The sequence below is a fragment of the Sapajus apella genome, unplaced genomic scaffold, assembly GCF_009761245.1.
Source record: "Sapajus apella isolate SASKATOON/1434 unplaced genomic scaffold, GSC_monkey_1.0 scaffold128, whole genome shotgun sequence".
NCBI lineage: Eukaryota > Metazoa > Chordata > Mammalia > Primates > Cebidae > Sapajus > Sapajus apella.
The window spans coordinates 765,356-789,772 of NW_022437068.1; the positions used below are offsets into that span (position 1 = coordinate 765,356).

The 24,417-nt window shown below is 48.8% G+C and overlaps 1 protein-coding gene across 9 annotated transcripts in view; it reads right to left on the bottom strand.

The window, feature by feature from the left end:
• VGLL4 (vestigial like family member 4) overlaps nucleotides 1-24,417 on the bottom strand; it is a 166,085-nt gene that overhangs the window by 7,275 nt on the left and 134,393 nt on the right. For 5 of the 9 annotated variants that reach the window (XM_032262232.1, XM_032262231.1, XM_032262230.1 and 2 more), the window contains 2 exons: nucleotides 17,994-18,110; nucleotides 918-1,140 (listed from right to left, as the gene is read on the bottom strand). In XM_032262232.1, coding sequence (XP_032118123.1) covers nucleotides 918-1,140; nucleotides 17,994-18,110 — 340 coding nt within the window. The remainder of the gene's footprint in view (nucleotides 1-917; nucleotides 1,141-17,993; nucleotides 18,111-24,417) is intronic. The other 4 variants (XM_032262236.1, XM_032262235.1, XM_032262234.1 and 1 more) reach the window with 1 other exon arrangement.

Below are 24,417 nucleotides of genomic sequence, written 5' to 3' on the forward strand. Positions count from 1 at the left end.
CAGGCTCCAAGGCAGGATGGGCAACTGTTCTCAGCTTCACTGGGATTCCCAAGCACTAGAACCACCTCTCAACTCCCAGGGCCTCCCCACCCACAGTTGTAACAGATCCCTGCTCAGAGGGAAGCCCTGGGGGTGCTGCAGGGACACAGAGGCCCTCACAGCTGAATGCACAGAGCTGCAGGCACTCCCTTGGGGCACAGCACCATCCTCTCTGTCAGCCTTAAGAAAATGCTGATTACTGACTAAGGACCTATTAGGTCGCAGGCCCAGGGGGTTCAGAGAGCTCAGGCAGGGTTCGGAGCCTGCTGCCTCCTATACATTTCCCCAGGAACCCCAATTTTAAAAAGATTGGTTTCCACCAAGCAAACTGTGTCTACTAAGTCATCATTTAATTCCCTATGTTCCTTCAATAGAAAAAAAAATCCGTATGTGCCAATCATAGGCTTCTGACCGGCATGGGCTCACAACCCTGTTAGCATCAACTGTGCAGGACCTCAGCTCAAGGCAAAGAAAGCAACCTGACAATTCCCTTCATCCGAGTGACCTTCTAATGGAGAAACATAGGACTCCCATGAGGATGAGTACACTGACCCTAAGAAAAACAGGCCTGCCACAGAAGACTGCGGTGAAAACACCTCCGTGCACCACCTGTACTGTGGAAGGAAAGAGATGAAGCCCCAGGGACACTGACCTTGTCCGAGGCCGTGAGTGCTAAGAAGGGCCCGGGCAGGTCTGGGTAGGAAGTAAAAGGAGAAGAGGAGGACTCCTGTTCTGCTGTCCATTGTCCTAAGTGCATAACAGAAGCTAAGGGTGGCATCCCTCATACTGCCCTTGGGGTCCTCTGCTCGGGACTCTCCATGCAGCTTAGTCCCCAGGCCCCTGGACTCCCCCAGCCACCCTCCCGGACAGAGGCCCACCTGCTGCCGCTCCCCTGGGGTCAGTGTGGGTGAGAGGCCGGCCTGCCTGCCAGCATCCAGGCTGTTCTTGGTCAGTGCGAGGGGCTGCTCCAGGCCAAGGCTGGGGAGGGACGTGTACAGGTGGCTGCCGTGCAGGCTCACAGTAGGAGCCACGGCGCGCTCGATGGGGCTGCGGCTCCGCTCCCGTGGGTCTTTGCGGCAGTCTCCATTGGCAGTCTTGTTCCTGAAAAAGAGGAATGAACGTTCAGAGGAGAATCCCTGGCAATTTTCTGAAAGGCAAAAGGGAGAGTGTCTGTGTGCCAGGCCCTCCATGTCACTTGTTTTTTTTACCCTGAAGCTCAGGTTGCATGGTCCGGGAGCACAGTGAAGAGCCGGCTGCCAGCCCCGGTCAGCCCAACACCAAAGCCTTTGGGTGCCGGGAGGGCTGCTGCCAATGGAGCCCAAAGCCAGCTCCACAGAAGATGGAGCCCCCAACTCTCTGTTCACTTCTATAATAATTCTATAATTCTATAATAATCTCCACTCCCTTGGAGCATGGAGAGCTGGAGGCCAAGCTGGTTTGATAAGGACCTGCCATTTAGACAGGACGGAGACACTGACGATCCAGTCACCAGCTGCACCCTACACGCCAGGCCCTGTTCTAAGCCTCCGTGGTACTGCTTACCCATCTTCCCAACGGCACTAAGCAGGCAATGCCATCATCACCTGCTTTCCAGATGAGAACCCCGAGAAGTCAGACTGGTGGAATAACCAGCTCAGGCTGCTGGCCAACACGTGGCAGCGTCTGCCCTGGTGCTCCTGGTACGCTACTCTCCGGGTCAGGAGAACAGGGAGAGCCAGTGCACAGCTCTCCCGTCCAGGACCCACCAGCAAGAGTGACCTGCTTCCAGAAGGTCCATCACTAGCCCCGGGCATGTGCTGAGCACTCAGGCGATGCCACATGGAATCCAGGTGAGACAGTAGGCACTGCCTCCATCCGATGTGTTAGTCTGAAGGTGTTGTGATGTGTTTTGTCTATTAGACACTGACCCCCCCACACAAGTAAGGCACAGCCAGCCCTGGTCCATCCTCCCCACTTTATTCCATCTTCCCTGCTTCACCCATCTTCCCAACAGCACTAAGCAGGCAATGCCACCACCTCCCCCTTTCCAGATGAGAACCCCGAGACTCAGACGGGTGAACAACCAGCTTAGGCTGCTAGCCGAACCGTGGCAGCATCTGCTCTGATGCCACAGATTTTAGGGGTCCTACAATTCCCTCTGCCTTGGGTCTTGCCCCTTGAATCCACCACGTCCTCCACTGACAGAGTAATCTTTTTCCATAATAAGCTGGTCTTTCGAGAAAAATGTGTGAATCATGATTTCAGTGAATTTTCTTTAAGGAACAAAGTATTTTCAGAGTCTGCAGGCAGTCACCTGTCTTCAGCAGAAAAGCTTGAGCTTGCCCTGGTGAAGAACAGCCACAGCCCCGCTCCCGGACTGGCTGAATATGTCACACACACACACACACACACACACACACACACACGCACGCACGCACGCATGTGACAGTCATACCTTTCTAATATTGTAGATTAACTTGCAGTTGTAAGAAACAACATGGACCATCCCATGCACCCTTGACCCTGACTCCCCCGATGGTGATGTCTTGTAAAATACAGTACAATATCACAACCAGGCTATTGACAATGAGACAACTACCAGCCTTATTCAGATTTTCTGCTTTGCTTATATCCATTCCAGAGCAGCCTCTTTATAAGGCAAATCCAACCACATCCAGTCCTTAGTAAACGTTTTTAGCAGCTCAGCACTGGCTATGGTGGCCTCTGGCCCTGGCCACCTTCCCATCCTCACTTCTGGCTCCACACCTCCAAATGTTGTGCTCCATAGTTCCAACCGTCTATATGCCATTGCTCAAATAAGACACAGCCACTCTATGCCTCTGTGGCTGTGTACATGTGGTGCTGCTCCAGCCTCCCTCCTCCCTGGTCCTGCACTACCAACCACAGCTGCAGTGTTCTGAATCCCGAAGCGCCCCGTGCAAACCTTGAATATAGAACCCATCACCCACCGTCAATGGTCTCTTCATCTAGGCACCCGCCCCTCCCCACATGCAGGAGCCTCCGAGGGTGCTAGCTGAGTCCCACCTATCTCATTACCCTTGCTGCCTTCGGTGCAGAGTGACTTAGTGAGTGAATGAAGAGAAACTGCACATGGGTGACGGGATAAGAAAGGCAGGTATTATGGAGGGGAACTGTGGATGGGCAGAGTGGTGGAGAGCTGGAGGGCTGAGGACTCAACTGGAAGCATGTCCAAGCCTTCAGATGGACTCTGCAGCCCAATTGGTGAGCTGTTAAGGGCTCAGCAGAAGCACGAGAGGGCCTGAGTGCAGCCTCGGCTGTGACGTCATGATGTCACTGTGCCATCTCTAGCAGGGGCACACACTCAGCTTGCCACTTAGTGCCCCTGAGGCATTCCGAGCCTCAGCGTCCTCATGCAACCATGTGGTCATAGTAAGATCCACCCACAGGGCTCTAAATGAGGGACGAACAGCACCACAAATGAAAACAATCATGGCGCGCACTGCAACCAGCAGTGAGTGCTACGAGAACCCCAGCAGTCCTAAGCCGCGTGTACTGATTATAGGGTGCGTAGCTGGACAGGACCCAGCATTCCTTTACGCAGTTTTTTTTTTTCCCTTTTATTCTCTGGCTGATGACACAAAATGTCTTAAAAGCAATTAGGGAATAAACGTTCAGCCCATTAAGACAAACACGGAAGACAACGTTCTGGCCAGAGTCTAGACAGTAGGTTCCACCTGTGCCACACACACCCTGGCAATTTTCCAAACATTAAAAAAATAATAATAATAAAGTTTATACTGAAACCAGCCTGTCCATAATGTCATCTGTCTGTGGCGATTCAGAAGACAGCACAGGTTTCTGCAATGAATGCCTCAAGGGTTACGATCCCAGACGTCACTGAAGAACCTTCCACTGAACAGACAAGCAGGCCTGAGATCCTCTGGCTTCTACCTAAACAGGGCTTTGGTTCCTGAACACTCAATTCATCAGTGTCACCACACACACTCACGTTCAGCATCCCGCTCCCTTCTAAATTCAGATAAAGATACAATTTCTTTTTTAACATGAGTGAACGTCTTCCCTGCTGATGCTTCCCTGGGCTACCTCATGAAGAGCACAGACCTGGGGGCTCAGGTCATGGATTCATGAGCGCCTCAGACACAGCCTGTCTCTCAATTTAGACTTCTGTTTATTCAACCAGTGCTAGCTGCATCCTTCCTCTGTGGAGTTTACGGAAAGGAAGCCACAGCCCTGCCTTCTCATGGGCCTACAATCTAGCAGGGACAGAAGGGCCTGGGAGGAGCTGCAGCTCCCCAGCTCCAGGCGAGGTGGCGCCGCCATGGGAGCCGGCACAGGGCTGGAGAAGTCCAAGGATGAAGACACCCCCAGGTGGTAAGGAGGAGCAGCCTGAAGCTCAGGCAGTGTCTGTCCACAGCCAAAACCAAGGTCGTGGTACATAAGGCGTTGCCCACCCCTCGCACCTTACGTCCTGGGGCACAGCACCGTCACATGGATGACTCAGCTGCACCTCAGGAAATCCAAGCATGACTATGAGACTACATCACAGAGGAGAGGGATGCCAGGGCCACCAGCTGCCAGGGCGGAGGTGAGGATTGGGCAGCCTGCACCTAAATCTGTGCTCCCACGGCCCCGCTGTGCGCCCACCCTACGCAAGGCAGTGGGGAGAAGGGGACTTCCAGGCACACTAACCAGAAAGACAGTCCATGGGACACACTGCAGTGGGCACCACAGTCAGACAAAGACGCAGAAAACACAGCGAGACAAGGCCCAGAGAACTGGCTGGTTAATTTTAGTAAAATTATACATTACTCACATTTCCAGCTCATTTTCCTGGTTCCCGGAGCTTCAAGACAGACATTGTTTTCTAGGCCCCACTCCCCCGGGTGAATCACCTCCAGGCCACTGCTTCCCAGGCGTCACATGCTCTCGGGGATGGCAGAAAACCACATGCATCCTGCCCGGGAGATGAGGGTCCCCTCCACTCCTGGTCAGGACTGTGCCTGGGAGAGCACAACCGCGAGCACCCAAAGGATTCTGAGTGGCTCTGCAGCAGGCCCATCGGAGCTGCTGAGGCTGCACGGCACCCAGCCCTGCCCCGGGCCTCACGCCCATCCTAGGTGGGCACTTCCACTGCCGCTGCCTCGGAGAGAAAGATGGAAAGAGGAAGGAGGGAGAGAGAAGCCTCCAACACTATCATCCAGGACAGAGTTTTCTGAGGACTGAAGGCCACCTGCTCTCCAAGCTGAGAAGCCAAGAACGTCTACAGCATTTGGGGAAAAGTTAACCAGATTCTAAGCAGTAGCAATGAAAGAATCCATCATGTGAAAAGTGTTCTTCATCTGTTTGATACTCATTAACATGAGTTTCCTACCCTTCAACAAACACGCTCCGGGCTGCTCAGCCCACTTAGCCCCATCACCTGGCGCTCTGAGCCTGCCCTGAGCTGCATTCACCATGAACCGCCATGAGCTACACTGATCTGAGTTCTTCTGGCTGAAAAGGAGGTATAGGCACAGGACATTTTGAGGATATATTCTGGGGTCCCCGAAGGCCCCTGGGCACCATGGCAGGGCAGGGGCTCCCACCCGGTGAAAGAGGTGAGACCCAGGCCAGCCTCTGGCCCAGGCCTCCCATAAAACAACACCCTGAGGTGGCAGAGCAACCTGTCCCCATGCCAGGCCTCACTTGGCAGGAGAAGACTGAAGGCTATGCGGTGACATCCCCCAAGCACCAGAGTCTAGGTGGAGATTCAAAGGAAGAGGGAACGGGGAGGTGGGAGGCAGGGGCGGCACACAGCACCGTCTCCAGCCCTTTCCTCCTCTCCCTCTCCCCACAGCAGTTACAGGAGAATCTGAGCTCTGAGAACTGACAAGACAGCCAGACGCTAACATGGTACATCATCATGAGGTTGCTGGCTGGGCATGGTGGTATGCACCTGTGTTCCCAGCTACCTGGAGGCTGAGGTGGGAGGATCGCTTGGGCCCAGGAAGTAGAGGCTTCAGTGAGCCATGATCACGCCACTGCACTTTAGCCTGGGTAACAGAGCGAGACCCTGTCTTTAAATAAGGTTGCTAGCACATCTTTAATCTTAAAAAGCTTCCTCCAAAACAGACTTAATGCCACTGAACAGTGCACTTAAACCTGGTTAAGGTGGTCAGCTGTGTGCTATGCTAATTTCCCACAATTTTTAAAATAATAACATTTTAAATGAATAATATAGAAAGAACTTCCTCCTGGCTGGGCGTGGTGGCTCAGGCCTGTAATCCCAGCACTTGGGAGGCCTAGGCAGGTGGATCACAAGGTTAGGAGTTCAAGACCACCCTGGCCAAGATGGTGAAACCCTGTCTCTACTAAACATACAAAAAAATTAGCTGGGCTTGGTGGCATGTGCCTGTAGTCCTAGCTACTCAGGAGGCTGAGGCACGAGAATCGCTTGAACCAGGGAGGCGGAGGTTGCAGTGAGCCGAGATGGCATCACTGCACTCTAGCCTGGGCGACAGAGTGAGACTCCATCTCAAAAAAAAAAAAAAGGCAAGAACTTCCTCCCAACCTTTACCTGGTACCCCCTGGGGTTTCTGATGTGAACAAGGCAGGTCAGTACCATCCCAGTTCTACAGAGAGACGGCCAGGATGGAGAAGATGAAGGCTTTGCCTACACATGCTGCCTACCACAGACATCAGCCCTGTGGCATCAGTCACTCAGGGTCCTCACACCAGGCCACCCAGAGACTCTCCAACACCTCCCAGCTCCGCCCCAAGTTTCCAGGATGCCTTCCTGAGCCACCAGCTCCATTTCTACCCGGCTTCCCAGGCAACTCCAGAGACGCAGGAAAGCAGCAGTTCGGAGATGCCTGCTGCCAAAGCCTGTCCCCAGACAGTCCCGCCGTGCTACTTTCTCAATCAGTAAACTCCTGCCGCACAGCTCCCAGGGGACCCCAGCCCCTGGCTGAACCGTGCACTCCTGGGGGAGCCGACACTGCAGCCCCCACACCCTAGTCTCAGCTCAGCACAGGTGACCACTGTCCACCAAATAAATGAATCATTAAGGTACACATGTCATGTGTGAGTCCAGTTAACAGTATTTGTGGCAAATGACAAGGGAGTTAAGGACATTTCGGAGAAAATGACTGGTGGAAAAGACTTTTCTCTGAAAAGCAGAATTTAAGGAACATTTAAATCTTGGGGATAAACAGTGGTTAGACATTTTCTCCCTTCAGTTCCTTTCTCCAGCTTCTGCTGTCCTCCCGGCCTGCTCCCCACTTCTAAATGTCCCCAAGGTCATCCAAAGTGCCCCACAACACATGCAAAGGAATGAACTCATCACTGTGGCTTCTCTCCTCTTGTGAGGGGGAGAATTCACTGCTTCCCAGAAGGCAATAAGGCACTTGGGTGTGTGTCCAAGACATCCTGGTCAAGCCGTGTCACTCTTCTGTGCCAATTTTAGCTGGGAAGTGGGGATGGTGGTTGCAAAGGAAGGCCTGGGTGAAGATGACGTTTGCAGAGGTGGCGGCGGCTGAGGCAGACACCCTCCTAGGTACAAATGGCAAAAAGTGTGTCGTGGGCAGGAAAAAGCTAGGAAACACCAGCATTCGGACTGTCCCAAAGACAGAGATGACCTTGAGACTGCTGGCTTCAACAATAGGCCCATCCTCACCAGCAGGGACACAGGGCAGAGACTGTCTCTGCCTTTACGCGTCAGCCAACTACTGCCATCACTTAAGACTGCTTAATAATTGAGAAAAAGCCACCAGAATATCAAGGGAATCAAACCTGTGTGTGAATGTCACCAGTCAGCTGATCACATCACTGCCGCAACCATTCGTCCACATAATGTTTCCCTCGTTCACTCCGCACAAAGGGGCCAGGTGCAAGGACTCACACCTGTAATCCCAGTACTTTGAGAGGCCAAGGCAGGTGGATTTCTTGAGCCCAGAAGTTCGAGACCAGCCTGGGCAACATGGCAAAATCAGTCTCTACAAAAAATACAAAAATGAGCTGGGCATCGTGGCAGGACCTGTAATCCCAGACACTCGGGAGGATGGCTGGAGCTGGGAAGTTAAGGCAGAGTGAACCATGATGGAGCCACTGCACTCCAGCTTGGGCAGAGGGTGAGACCTGTCTCAGAAAATAAAAACAAAACACTCCCCACAGAGGTAGTGTCCCTCTTTTTGCTGGTTCATATTTCAGAAATCAACTCCATGGACCAGGCGACACAGAACTCATTTGCTTCACATATCTCGAGACAGCGGTGGCCTGCGGTCCCAGCGTGAGATGCGTATTGGCCGGGGACAGCGGCTCACGCCTGTAATCCCAGCACTTTGGAAGGCCGAGACCGGAAGATGGCTTTAGCCCAGGAGTTTGAGACCAGCCTGGGCAACATGGCAAAACCCCGTCTCTACTAAAAATACAAACATTATCCAGGTGTGGTATCATGTTACCTGTGGCCCCAGCTACTCGGGAAGCTGAGGTGAAGGCTCACCTGAGCCCAGGGGGTGGAGGTTGCAGTCAGCCAAGATCTGCACCACCGTACTCCAGCCTGGGTGACAGAGTGAAACCCTGTCTCAAAAAAAAAAAAGTTGGGGAATCTCTAAGTCATTGATTTACGTTGATGATCTTTCTTAGCAGCAGCAGCTCTCATTTATTGAAGGTAACATGCCCAATCATATGCTAGACCTTACCTTACTAAATTCACTGCCCCACTGCAAAATAAGTATCATCACCCCCATTTTACAAATAAGTAAACTGAGCTTTAGAGAAGCTAAGTAACTTTCTAAGTTTATAAAACTCATACAATGATTCCAATATATATTGGACTGGCTCCAAAGCCTTTCCATTTTCCAGGAGGAAGGAAAATACAAAGATCAATGTACCCGCCACTCAGAAGTAGCAAATGAAAATGCACTCTCATATTTGCTTCAGGCCTTTTCTTTCCTCTAGTCGGGACAAAAGCAGCAGAACATGCAGACGCATGAGGTTCCTCCTCCAGGCCCTCCTCAGTCCCATTCTCCTCTCTTCATCCCCAGGGACATCCTCTGCTGCAGATTTGGCTACCTGGCTGGCTGTCATCCTCTTGCCACACTGGGTGTGTCTGGAGGTAATCCACAGCACGCTTCACATCCCAGCATGCCAGCACACTATAGGTCCTGTTGTACAACTGTGTCTTTCCCTCATGTGGTCTTGGCACTCTACCCATGTTCTGACACAGAAGCCAGGCTTATCCATGTTATTTGCCTGCTCCATGGTATTCCTCACACGAATACACCACTGCATACATACATACCCGTTCCGCTACAGACCAGCGCCTGGGCACTCTTTGGTTTTTCCTTAGAAAAACAGCCCCACCAGCCAGGCGTGTTGGCTCATACCTATAATCCCAGCACTTTGGAAGCCCAAGGCTCCCAAAAGGATCACCTGGGGTCGGGAGTGTGAGACCAGCCTGACCAACACGGCGAAACCCCTCTCTAGTAAAAATATAAAAATTAGCCAGGTGTGGTGGTGTGCACCTGTAATCCCAGCTACCTGGGAGGCTGAGTCAGGAGAATCGCTTGAACTTGGGAGGCAGAGGTTGTAGTGAGTAGAGATTGAGCTATTGCACTTCAGCCTGGGTGAAAGAGCAAGACTGTCTCAAATTAAAAAAAAGAAAAGAAGGCAGGCGGCCCCACAGTGCTTTAAGTCCTCAGACATGCCTCCTGTTGCTGGGGACCAGGGCTTCTGACATTCTCTCAGGTCAGTATCTGCAGGTCATGCTGCTGCTGTTGAGCACACCACCTTCAACTTCTACAGATGTGGCCAGAACCTTCCAAAGGCAGCCATTCACTTCGCTGTCTCTCCGGTGGCCATGGCTGACCACTGCTAAGTGTGTCCTCAGTGACATCTGCCTTGGTCGCCTGTGGATTTCTGCCATTCTCCTTCTTGTTTTAATTTGCATTTCCACAGTTAGCAGTGCAGTCGACCACCTTTTCATGCATTGATTATTCTACTTTATTCTGTGAATTGCCTTTAATTTCTGTAATGGGTTGAATTGTGTCCCCTGAAAAGACATTGAAGTCCTAACCCCTAGGATCTCTCAGTGTGAACTTACTTCAAATAGAATCTTTACAGAAGACCAAGTAAGCTATGGTTATGAGGGTGTGCTCTCATCCAATATAACTGGTGCCCTATTAGGAAACACTGGAGATCTGGATACGGTGACAGACACATACGGAGGGAAGATGATGTGAAGACAGGGAAAAGACTGTCATCGACAAGCCACAGGACACCAGAGGCCACCAGCAGCTGAGAGAGGCCGGCACAGACGCTCCCCATAGCCCTCAGGAGCCAGCCCTGCCGACACCTTGCTTTCAGGCGTCCAGCCTGCAGGAACGGTGAGACAATACATTTTGGTTACCTTAAGCCACCCAGTTTGTGGCCCTGTGTTATGGCAGCCCTAGCAAACTAATACAATTTCCAGGCCGTACCCACCTGCTGCCTTGCTTTACATGGCTTTAGATATTCACCATGCCCATGTGTCTTCTGCTTTATCTACGATCAACCTAAAAGTTTTTAAAGCTTCCTCTGGACATTTTTTAAAGAGGGTCCTGAGATCCACTGGGCCTCGGGCACCTGTCCTGTACACCTGTCGTTCTCCGGCACTGCATAAGCACCACACAATGATGGTCGAAGCAGAGATCAGGGCCGGGGAAGCCAGGTCAGCCCAGACCTGCCAGTAAGAAGCCGAGGGTTCCAGAGTCTGGGATGGGTAGGGAGAAGGTAGGGACTGGAGAGGTTTGCTAAAGGATACAAAATTACAGCCAGATAGTCAGTTCCAGCACTGCGGTCACCTAGACCACTGTAGGGTGACTGCAGTGAACAATAACACACTACTGCTTCTCGGCCTTTTGACTGAGATCAAGTGTAGCAACAATAACACACTACATAGTTTCACTGTAGGGTCACTGTAGTTAACAATAATATACTACATAGTTTCAAACAGGACATCCATATGTTGGATGTTCCCAGCAAAATGAAACATAAATGTTTGATGATGGATGCTAACCACCCTGAGCTTGTCACTCTACATGACACGTATCAAAACTTCACTATGTACCCCATGAATATGTATAATTACTGTCAAACAAAATCAGTCAACATATATATTTTAAAAGCTGGAGGGCTAGCTGCCCCCAGGTAAGGTTCAGGATGCCAGGAGAACCAGCCCCACCTGTGCCTACACACAAGAGGGAAGAAGCCTGTCGGCTGAGCTACCATCCAAAACCTTTTGGCTGGGGGGTGTTGGGGGAGAAAGAATAAAGCCGCAGGTCTTTACTCCTGCACCTCCTGTCTCTTCTTCAACACTCTTGCCAATCCCCCATTCCCACTTTACACCAAGGGAATGTGGGTTGAGAGGTGGAAGGATCTGCCGCAGGGCCATGCAGCTGACAGGTGGCGGAGCAGGGACCCAGTTCAGTCCCTTCCACCCAGCCCTTCCTCCCCTGCCGCCAGTGCCCAGAGGGTTTCAAAAGCAGCTCAGGTGCTGGAGGAAAAGCGGCCCATTGAGACAGCAAATGAGCATCCACTTCTGCTGCTCTCCTGCCAGTGTAGACTCTAACTGTGCCAAGGGTTTCCAGTCACTGTGCTCTCAAGAGTGACAGTCATTAAACTAGCATAGCCGGCATCACTACATGCGCCAGCCTTCAGGGTTCCTGACTCTCCAGCAGCTCAGCCGGCATGTGCATCGTGTGTGAGGCTGCCCCTCTCTCTCCTTGAGACTGGAAGGACCTCTGAGGGCAAAGCGGGTCCCACTTTTCCTAGGTCACAATCGGTCCTCAGATCTGCGCGAGGGACAGAAGACACTTGGGAAACCTGATGGATCCAGAACCACAGTGTGCACTTACCCAGCAGCAGCCGTTTAAAGAAAGATTCCAGACACCCAAAATGTCAGCCTTAGGAGAGAAAACTAATTTTAGAGTGATTTTAGTTGGAGACCTGTCAGAAACGCTGCTGCTGGTGGCCCCCATCTTTCCATTCTCCCTGTGGTGGCCCAGCAAGCCAGGTGGCTGGTCTGACTGGAATGAGGCGTAAAGTCAGAGCAAACAGGTTCTCAGTGAGTCCACGGCCAACCCCTGCAGCTTTCCATATCCAGCTCCAGCAGAGGCCCTCTTCGCTTGGGACCGTGTGCAGGCTTTCCAGACCTGTGGCCTACAGAGAGGCAGGACTCATGGCAATGTCGGCCAGCGGCACAGAGCACAGCCAGGTTGCCCGATACTCAGGTCACATATCTGAATAGCTCCACTCTATGTAATAAGGTACCAGTTTTCTTTAACCAGAACTGTCTACACATTTTCCATTATTAGCTTTCGTTTTTTAAGAAAAACGGAAGTTTGAGAAACAGGTCATAGCTGAGAACATGACGGTAAAAAATCTCATCCGCCCCCACGTTAGTAACTGTTGCCAGGGCAGTAGTGGCTGCCCACCTGCGGCCGCGATCCCCGGAACTTAATTCAGATGGGGCAAGAATCCATGTGCACATTAATCACTGCTTACAGACAAAACAGATGTGTCCCACATTAGAGTTTTCAAATGAATGGAGAAGTGGCTGAGATTAATAAAATTGAAATTAATTTAAAATTCCTACTGCTGCTAAATTTGTAGCTGTTTTTGTCATTATGTAGTCTCTCAAGGAATACTTTAAAAACACAGCCACTATATTTTTGGCATTAAACAGGGTCCTTGTATCACAGGAGGGATTAAATGCACTCTGTCTTTCCTTCCGAACTGAGCTGCAGTGTCTGAGCTGGACAAGGCCCTGGGAGAGCACGATCCCTGCACAGCAGCAGAGGCATCAGCATGCTGGCATCCTGCCTTGCTATCCTCCAGGGACTACTTGAGACAGCTGGGGTGAGGGCTGGAGAGGGGTGAAGAAAAGGCAACTGACCACTAAGACCACCCAGTGCCAGTCAACCCAGATGCCCTGTTCTCCCTGCTGCTTCGCTGTACCCCACACCCTCAATCCGACTCTGAGCTCTGCCAGAAAGGCTTCCCTGTGCTGGCAAAGTGGAGGGCAGGACCCACTGCCTCCGATGTCCCACCTTAGGACGGCAGGGGATGGAGGGAGAGCCCATCGGCCAACTCAAGGCTAGGAGAGAATACACATTTCCTCTAGACATGCCTGGAGGCAAACAAATGGGAACAGTGATTGCTGGGTGGGCTGCTCAGAAGTTTCCGTAAGTCAGCATTTAGAACAGTGCCTGGCACACAACTATTTTATAAACAAGCCAACCAAACACTAAACAAATTCTCAGGAGAAACCAGCACCAACAAGTTACAGTCATAGGAATGTATGAAGCTGGGGTGACCCAGGGTGGGGCTGTCCATGGCCCTGGGGCTCCTGGAGAAACCCCAGGAGTACTGCCCCGGCCAGTGCCGACCCGCCAGAAACAAATGTGTGAGAAGACCGTCCACCGTTCCCCGGGCTGGCACTGCGTCATCTTTCATACCTTCAAACTCTTTTGAAGGCTCACTCTTAGTTTTTACTCCATATTATGCAGCAAATTGCTGGAAAATATTATAAAACTGTTCAGTGGCCAGGTGTGGTGGCTCATGCCTGTAATCCCAGCCCTTTGGGAGGCTAAGGCGGGTGGATCACCTGAGGTCAGGAGTTCGAGACCACCCTGACCAACATGGAGAAATCCTGTCTCTACTAAAAATACAAAAATTAGCTGGGCGTGGTGGCACATGCCTGTAATCCCAGCTACTCAGGAGGCTGAGGCAGGAAAACTGCTTGAACCCAGGAGGCAGAGGTTGTAGTGAGCCAAGGTCGTGCCATTGCACTCCAGCCTGGACAACAAGAGTGAAACTCCATCTCAAACGGGAAAAAAACAAAAACAAACAAAAAAAAAACTAACCTTCAACATCAGGATTATTCTAAGACCTGCAGTCACCAGAGCTATCTTTTCAACAAAACAACCCAAGATGCCTATAGGCATTTCCATACCCATGCTGCACAGTGTGGTCGCATAGAAGCCTCCAGTCCTTTCCTTCCAGTTAATTCAGCTTTGTGACCCCATACTGTCTAAAAAGCAGACATGAATGAGTGTGTGCAGGCATATCAGAGACATCAGACCTCCTTTATGTGCGACGAGGTATGTGGCAGTCCCCTTCTCCCTACACGCCCAGCCATGGTCACAACCGCCTGAATGCCAGCCACCTTCCCACAGTCCAGCCATAAGGTTGGCAGGAACCAGTTCAAAATCATTCTGTAGACCTCTCCACACTACAGAAAGACTTCTGGTTCAATAAATTTATTCGGCACTAAATCAAAATTTTAAAACTGGTTTTCCTCTTAAAGTCACTGATCTACCCTGACTGAACTCAGAAACTCTGCAAAACAAAAACAAATACAAAAAAACCCCACCAAAACTATTAAGCTAAATTGTACACTCATTGAAAACCTGAGTATTGAGTATATAAAGTGATTAAATACTCATGTAGTAAAAGATTTTGAGGCTTCTACTATACAGTCTTTAAAATAATAATAGACCACGAGTCCTCCCAAAAGCAAATCATGTAGTGTGTTTATTCTCAACGTGAACTGCCTCTGAGCATCCTGGTAGTCAGGGCTATATGCTCCCTCTTTCCAAAACCAGGGGAAAAAGGTTGGCCAAGCTAATTTTCTAAAAAAAAAAAAAAAAATCATCAGACTGCATTACAGAAATAAGATTTAAATTACTTAAACAAAAAATTATTTTGAGGGCCCCCCAGGTGCTTGGCAAGGCTACTGCTTTGCTGACAACTGACAGCCTAATTACAAATCAATCTCCTCTATTCTTAAAGCACGTCTATTCCACAGGTCCTGGAAAAACACTGTGGAGAGCTCATTTCTTTGATCTGAGTTAACAAACTGCATTTCTTTCAAAAGAGTCTCATTTTCAAATTCTGTGTAAAATTCAGAACCAAGCTGTCTACTGAGCTTCACTGTAACATCACTCACATCTAGATGTAATCCCCTAGCTATCAAATCATTTTAGCCCAGAAGTGTTCACTGCAGAGCGTGCAGTGTGGAAGCTTGGAAAGAAAGTAGGAGGAATTCAATGATTCCATTCAACACTGAAGTGGCATCTCTTCCCCCAAACTCCTCAGATGATGACTCAAATAATGCTCCTGGAGAATTCAGAAGCACCCTCCCCCAGGACCCCAAGTTTCATGCACCTTTCCTTTGTACCAGGGCTTCCAAAACCAGATGATAACAGTGAATCTTAACTACGCTTTAAATTAAATTAAAATTACCAGCCCTAGCAGGACGTGGTGGCTCACGCCTGTAATCCCAGCACTTTGGGAGGCCAAGGTGGGTGGATCACCTGAGGTCTGAAGTTCAAGACCAGCCTGGCCAACATGGTGAACCCCGTCTCTACTAAAACAAAAACAAAAAATTAGCCGGGCCTGGAGGCGGTCTCCTGTAATCCCAGGTACTCGGGAGGCGGAGGCAGGAGAATCGCTTGAACTCAGGAGGTGGAGGTTGCAGTGAGCTGAGATCATGCCATTGCACTCCAACCTAGGCAACAAAAGCAAAACTCCATCTCCCCGCCCACACACACACACACAAACCTGCCACTCTCAGTGGTCATCACACTGTATCTCTTGATTATTAGGCACCAAACACTGTATTCCTGGAGCTGAGTCTGCCCTCCAAGCTGCCCAGCCTCAGTCACCCCAGGTGAGTATGGAATGTAAAGGATTTGCACAGAACAGACTGGTTACTGTTTATTCAGTTGAACCAAAGTTGATCATCACAGTTCTTTTTTTTTTACTATGGTAAAGCACTGTACTGGTATGCTGTGCCGCCAACTCCACCATCCATCTCCTCTTCCCAAACCAACTCTGCACTCATTAAACACCCACCTCCCATTTCCTCCTTCTCGAAGTCCCTGGAACCACCATTCTACCTTCTAGAACTTTCACTACTCTAGGACCTCGTATCAGTAGAATCACACAACATTTGTCTTTCTGTCACTGGCTTACATGTCCTCAAGTTTCATCCATGTGGCAGCATGGGTCAGAATCTCCTAGGTTTTTAAGGCTGAGTACTATTCCACTGTATGTACAGACCACATTTGGTATATCCATTCATCTGGTGACGGGCACTTGGGTTGTTTCCACCTTTTGGCTATTGTGAATAATGCTGCTACGAACACAGGTGTGCAAATATCTGTTCATGTCTCTGCGTTCAATTATTTTGTGTATACCTGTAAGTCGAATTGCTGCATCCTATGATAATTCTGCTTAATTTTCAACAGATCATTGGCAGTAAAGGAAGTTGGAAATATAGGATGCATTTTTTATTTAACATTTGGCCCTCTCTGCTAGAGAAAAATGAAAGGTTTCCAAAAGGATGGATCTTGTCCACAGCAATAACTGAAATTGCAAGCCTTTGTGAAAACAGCCCAAGTGGTTCACGAGAAGTGAATGCTCATGAATAATGTAAACACTGGACATAAAAGTTAAATAAACAAAGAATATCCACCACCCAGCTCACTAAAGCCAGGAAACTTGGGCATACAAGGGGCCCACTGCAGTCACTGATGTCATCAACAGTAAGCATTTTGGAGACTTACAAGCTACATATTTGTGGTTCTTATTTCTCTTGTGAGCCTTTAAAAATTGTTTCAAGTCATCGGAAGATGGCTGTTAATAATAGCAGTACTGACCATTAGTATAACATTGGTGTACAGTGTTACAAAGTGCTTTGCATATACATTATGTTCACAGATCATCTTCAATCTGCAACTTCTTTTTTCTTTATTTTAAGGATAGTCTTGCTCTGTCCCACAGGCTGGCGTGCAGTGGCACAATCTCACCTCACTGCAACCTCTGCCTCCTGGGTTCAAGTGATTCTCCTGCCTCAGCTTCCCAAGTAGCTGGGATTACTGGCACACGCCACCACGCTCAGCTGATTTTTTGTATTTTTAGTAGAGATGGGGTTTCGCCATGTTGGCCAGGCTGGTCTCGAACTCCTGACCTCAGGCGACACACCCACCTTGGCCTCCCAAAGTGCTGGGATTACAGGCGTGAGCCACTGTGCCTGGCCATGAAACTCCTCTTTAATGGCCAGAAAGTGCATTTCTTGAATGATGAAACTAAAACCCAGGGGTCCTCATGTGTGCAGGGAGGTACATATCTAGGAGCATACCTAGACACCTGGCCCTCAAGCAGTCACTTACTCCACTCTCCATTTTCAACCCAGCTTCATTCAGAACAAAGAGGGGACAAAAGGGTGGGAGGAGAGGCTACTCTGTGGAGTAACTTTACAAGTTACTGAGAGAGGAAACAAAAGCATTCATTTTCTATTAAATGTGAAAGATCTCTCAATCTCTAATTGGTCCTGCACTCTAAGGCAACTTACAGAGGAAGGACTCAAGTAAAATTTCCATGGAGGGAAGTGGTCAAATAGCTGAGGTCAAACCCTCCAGACTCCAATTGTGGCCAAGTGCTTTTATTTCCCTTGTAATTTTCTTTAAGAATAAATGTTAAACCTAAAACATACCCCTTTTTGGAGGCGATCTTGGCAGCTGGACTGAGTGGGAAGAAAAAGCACCTTGTACTCCCCGAATCAGCAGCCAAACTATGCACCATTGTGTAGAGGCGGTCACATGACAGCCATCACCTGAAACTTGGTTGCTTCCAATCCATTAAAGAAACAATCACTCGTGTGCGTTAACCCTTCCAGCTCCCAAGGGCGGCCCTATCTCCCCCCTTCCAGTCCCCGCTTCGGAGAAACTGTGCATGACACAGATCTGATTGGGACACGGTGGCGTTTGGGGAGAAGGGAGGGACGAGAAGAAAAATCGCTGCTGTCCCTTCTGAGCAGAGTCTACTCTACCTCTCCCAGCACTTGCTGTCTCACAGTTTAAATTAATTACAGCTGAAAATACAGGGTTGCCATCTGGTTTGAAAAAGCAAGGATAAGGGAATAAAATGAAAGGGTTCTTGGTACTAACCTCACTTTAATCATTGCCAAAGAGCATGAAGACAGCCCAGCGTCCTCCCACAAGAAAGCCTTGGGCCTCACAAACTTGGCAAGCAGTCCCAGGCGCAAAACTGGATGGGCGGCGTGCCTGTCAGAATAAAAGTCCCCCCTGAAAGGAGGGCTGCGAGGTAAGGGGCCTCCTTGCCCCCCTGCACTGCAAGAAAAGTTTCCTATGGGTCCTGGAATAGGTCAGGAACTCCTGGGAAGGTTTATTTACAGAAGGTGCCTTGCCAAAACGCTACACGCATCATTACAGTTCCATTTGCTGAGAAAATAGATTTGCTGTCAGAATTACAGCATGCGATTTCCTCTTTCTTTGTTTCTCCATCTTCCATAACATAAGGCTTTTATAAAACTCCAAAATAAGGCTAAAGAAAACACAGGAGAGGAAGGTTGCTGCCAAAGTGGAAGAGCTCCGAAGGCAAGACGCATGCAACTCCACAGCACGGCTGCGGCCAGCCTCTCAGAGAAGGAATGCCAGAAATCCCCCATTTTCCTCTGCGGCAGCCGCAGCTACAGACTCACTCCTGCACCAAAGGAAGCAACTTCCTTCTGCCTCCCTTCCACCGGCAGAATCCTAGGTGAGAGGCCTTTCTCTTAGGACGCAGGCTGCCGCAGATGCTGGCTCCAGGCACTGGAGAGGCAAAGGTGCCACAGCCATCCTAAGTTTGTCTTGGTGAACTTTTAGGCGGGTGCAAGAGGTTGCCAAGTCTGCAGATGCCTTAGCCATATGCCAGCTTCAAGTAGCCCAGAGAAGTGAAGCATCGGATTTTCAGCCCATTTAAATTTCCACCTGCCCACTACCTGAGTTCTTTTACACCCAGGTGAGTTTTGCAAACAAGACCCTGATACACCCAAGCCCAGCTGCTTTCAGAAACTAACACCAATTGAAGCACCATGGTATTTATCAGAATAAACTCTGACCAACTGGATATTTTATAAACCAGAGATTTGACTTACAAAAAGGCGAGATATAAGGCAGATTATGAAAATAGCATTTCTGTTCTAGTGAAAAACACATCTTCAACCCAATAATGATGTGAAAGTTGTCTTCCCAATCCTGCCCTGGCAGAAACACTGTCTATAGCAACAGTGTCCATAACATTCCAAATCTCAGGAGTGTAACTTTCTAGTAAATGGTACATCTGTCAAGCCACAGGAAACATCTGGTAAAATGGTTAAATAAAAGCAGAATTTTAAGCTTTTCTGATTTCAGAGCTTACTAATAGTACTCAACGAGACTATCAAATGCTCTAACAGCTCAATGTGACAGTGAAAAATATCCCGGAGGGGACCAGGTGAGAAAGAGGACAACCCAGGAAGGAGTAGTCTACAATCCCACTGTCGTCATGATGACGATACCCCCATTCCAGGCGTGCCTCTGGGGGACAGTGGCCATAGCCCCCTCAGCTATTCCTCTTCTACCCAGGGCTGACTCCCCCAAGCATAATGACAGAGCACCCTTAATGTGAAGCGTCATAACGTATCAAGAGAAAAAAGATGTACACTCTAATTTACAAAAAAGACAAGGTATCAACATCATAGTCACAGAAGAAGAAATGCAAACGGCCAATCAGAATATGAAAAGATGAAGTTCTCTAGTAGCAACGCGCGTGCGCGCACACACACACACATTTCCCCCAAGAAACTTGCATATATTACATCAATGAGTAAGTGGCAGCAGTCACCTGTGGGATGATGCCAAGAAAGAGACAGATGCATACAGTTGCAGGTGGGAACAGATCAGCAAACCGTAGAGAGTGAAGCTGGCATCAGTGAAAACAGAAATGGAAGACCTCTGATCCAGAAATTCCACTTCCATAAAAGTGGGAGTATATGAGATGGGAGGAAGGATGAAGATACTGGAAGTTCTGCAAATGACAGTAAAACAATGTACCAACCCAAATATCTGTATTCGTTAACAAGTTCTTTTGGTTACAAGCAAATAAAACAAACCTAGTTAGTTTAAGGAAAAAAGGGCAACTTACTGGAAAGATACTATGAGATTTCTTGGAAATGAAAAAATGCTGAATAGCCAATCCTTGAAAAGAAAAAAAAAAAAAAAATGAGGTGGCCCCAGAGATCTGGGCTTCAGGAGGTGGAAGGCGCCCATGATGGGTCCACGTGCGGCCTCTCACCAGAGCCTGCCTTCTGCCCTCTCCCAGCAGCCGGCATTCATAACCACCACTGGCTCCAAGTGTTACAACTCTGTCACCTTCCTAGGTCCTAGAGACATACCGTCCTCCAATCACAGCTCCATTAAGGAGTTATTAACACCAACACAAAATCCCAAGAACATTTTTATTATAAATCAAATGTGCTGCTAAAAACTAGAACATGTCCCAGCACACACTTAAATGCTACCAGTTTTCACAGTCAAGAGACTTCATTGGGCCGGGCATAGTGGCTCATGCCTGTAATCCTAGCACTTTGGGAGGCCGAGGAGGGCAGATCACTTGAGGTCAGGAGTTCGATGCCACCCTGGCCAACATGGTAAAACCCTATCTCTACTAAAAATACAAAAAATAGCCACACAGCACCATGTGCCTGTAATCCCAACTATTTAGGAAGCTGAGGCAAGAGAATTGTTGCAACATAGGAGGCGGAGGTTGCAGTGAACTGAGATCGCACCACTGCACTCCAGCCTGGGTGACAGAGTGAGATGCCATCGAGAGAGAGAGAGAGAGAGAGAGAGAGAGAGAGAGAGTGAGAGTGTTCACTGGAGCCTTGAATGAATTATTTCTAAGTTAAAAATTGGGGAGTCTCCCAGGATAGAAATCTATTATGGTCTTGTTTCAGATTTGTAGGTTTAGGGAGAAAAAGAGACAGGAGACTGTTCCATCTATGCCATTAATAAGTGAAGATTCTGGATTTTTTAAAAAAGTAAAACTGCTGGAATTGTTGGCTAGACCCAGAGATGAGCCTTTGGGGCAGGAATAAAATTTTATGAGAAGGTGATTTATCTTAGAGCAGGCATGAGGTGTTTAATCTACTCCACGTCTCTCGCCATCTGACCTTCCACATCTTCTGCCTCCTCCTTCAATAGTTCTCTCGCTTCCTTGTTCCCTCTTCTGAATGCACACTTCCCACCGCAGAAGAACCACACATATCCTAAATCCCTCCTTTATCATATACAATGCCATCCCTCCCAGTGCTGATGGACAGGCAACCCCCTGCTGTTGGTCCCTGGGTGCTTCAGTGAGAGCCCCCGAGCTGACACTCCAGAGCAGCGTCTGGGTCCCCTCCTCCGTTCCCACGAAAGCCCCAGCCCTTCCCACTGCAAAGTGGGACAACTCCTAGATTAAAGATTGCTAGGAAATACAATGACTAAACGTAATGTGATTCATTACTGAATCTTGAATTAAAAAGAATAAATGTAAAATAATTTTTAAAAATCTGTAAAGGGCATTTTTCAATGTGAAAAGATGATGTGAGATCATAGCATTGTCTCCACAGATATGAAAAATACGGTAAAAGGCAAATATGGGCAAACATTAACAACTGATGAATGCGGGGAAGGGTGTGAGTGTTCACTGTGCTAGGCCTTCAATGTTTCTGTAGAGCTAAACTTTTTCCAAAATAAAAAGTATCTACGGTGGGAAAAGGGTGCAGGAAGGATAGAATGAGGAGATTCTCACCAAATTCGGCTGGACTATGTAGAATGATGTGACTTCAAGTACAGGCGATAGGTATACATGGCCCTCCATATCCTCAAGTTCCACATCCACAGATTCGACCAATCACGGATGGAAAATGTCATCAGGCCTCTGATGGGACAGACTTTTTTCTTGCCGCTGTTATTCCCTAACCAATATAATATATCAACTATTTCCATGGCATTTACATTGTATTAGGTATACCTCATCTAGAGGAAGTATAAGAGGATTTGTATACGTTATCTGGAAATACTATGCCACTTTATCTGAGGGACTTGAGCACCCTTGGATTTCTGTATCCCCAAGGGTCTTGAAACCAATCCCCCAAGGATATCCAGGGACAACTACACATGACAATCACTTTGTCAGGAGTCCCGAATAATGTTCCCCGGGAGCTGGCCACAGGATACCAGGAGCCTATGTGATTGAGAGAGGCCTGACATGGAGTGTCCGTGTTTCTATCACCCCATGTGGTCACTTGCTCAAAAGCCAACGGCCTAAGACAGAGTGATGCGGTGTTATTCAAAGTCAACACACAGAGGAGGACAGCTATTAGTGATACAAGCACAAAACTGTCACACAAAAATAAACACAACAACAAACCTAGAAAACAGCTGAAAACACTTTGGCTGTGAAGACTTTTTGGAAAAATTTGAAAAATACCAGAACTAGTACATACTTGGTCCAAGATGTGTTTGCTTTTCATAGCAGAGTATGAGCAAATCTGCACTTTGGGTCAATTTCCACCCAAAAGAAATGTCTGGCCACCTCTCTGCCCTGTGAGACTCAACCCAAATGCATGGAATTCCTCACTTCCATATACCTCCCTTTATGTTCACACTGGGACTGGAGCCAGATGCATAAGCAAGAAATATAGAGGAGTGAAAAAAAAAATCATTTCACCCACACAAGAAACCCGAGGGCTTCTTACTCCAGAGTCAACACTGGGATAAGATTACTTGCTGTGAAACAAGCAACATGGGCAGGGCTGGTGATACAGACTGAACTTTGTGTCTTTGTGCATTTTCCCTTTTCTGTTTCCAAGAGCTTAGCAGGGAAAGGAGAGTGCTGGGGCTCTGTTCTGGGACATGTGGAAGTAAAAATCAAGGCTACAAGGGAGAGAATGGAAGTATACTAAGTGGTGCCACTCAGGGTTTATTACTATGGGTTTAAAAGCAATTCTTAATATCTGTCCCAAAAGGAAGCGGGTTTTCACAGAGCTCTCCTAGTGACTCCTTTTTCATTCACACATTTACTTAGCACCTAGTTGGTGTCAGGCACTGGGCGGGTATGGTGCTACAGACCTGAGCAGATTCAAGCCCTGGTCTGATGGAACTCGTAGTCTAGGAAAGGGGACAGACAGCTGGACACCCAATTGCAACAAAGTGTCATCACTGTATACAAAGTAGTATTCACCATGAAGCAGGAACAAGTGCCGCTCGTCAGAGGAGGTGGCTTTCAGAACCACACTGGAGGATGAAGTGCATGTGTGGGTCCCTGTCAGGCCGCAGTCCAGGGAGTCCTGCAGGCAAACACCTATGGAGATGGGCCCGTGCGGCGTCACCCTGCAGCAGACTGGGAGCCACGGAAGAATTCCAAGCAGAGATGAATATTTCAGAAACCACCTTCTGGCACTCAAGCACCAGTGAGACCAGTCAGGAGGGCACTGCCATCCCAACGGGGGTCTCAACTACAGCCCCAGCCAGTACCTATGGGAAAAGTTAGCAGGCTGATCCACAGGCAATGACAGAAGGAAGGAGGTGGCAATGTCCCAGGCAAGCAGACAGAGAGCTGTACCAGTCATAAATATGGGGACATAAGACAAGGAGCAGACTTGGTGAAGTACTGGAAGAAGAACGGCAGCGGTGGATGTCAATTCCAGTGAGGTGGTGCTGGATTCGGGGCACACATACAACACCCAGTGGGAGGGTGGACCTGTGTGTGTGAAGGCTTGGTCTAACCTAGAGGTAAAAATTTGGGACTCATCAACCTATTGTGGCAAGTCCAGCCACGGGTTCACATGTGACTTGGTTAGAAGGGTCTGTGCAGGCTGAACACCAGAGCCCTGAACAATACTGATAACCACGAGTCTCTGGAAGATCCTGAGGAGTGGCCACAGGGGTGGGAGGGGACCAAAGAAAGCCAGAAAAGGGCCAAGAGAAGCAGGGGAGGAGAGCCCTTCAGGAAAGCGGAAGTCAAGTAAGACAAGGGACTGCACTCTTTCCTGAACCTGGCGACTAGCAGGTAACGACTGAATGCAGGAGAGGTTTCAATAGAATTGTTGGTATGGATAACAGCACTGGGGTAGGGAGTGGGTGTAAAGTAGAGGTGATCTCTCTAGAAATAGCTATGGAGCAGGGAGAAGTAGGGATGGAAGATAACCAGGCACAGGGTCAACGGAGGACAGAACTTCACATTTCCCTAATTTCTCTGGCCTCAGTGAATTTCTCTGACAGCCCCAAGCATTCAAGATGGCACCCAACAGCCCCAAGACAAGGAATGAAACCCCATTTCATGTTGATACTTAAACAGCACCAGAGCTTCGTAAGTCTGAAAGTTTGTGATAAGAGAATTTTGAAACCAAAAAAAATGCTCCTTTTTTTCAGGCAATATTTATGGGGCAAGTATGCTCCAAGGAATATTAATAACAGGTCTTATGAAAAGGGGATGAAGGATTCTGTCTTAGCTTGAGCTGCCATAACAAAATACCATAGACTTCGTGGCTTAAAGAGATGTTTG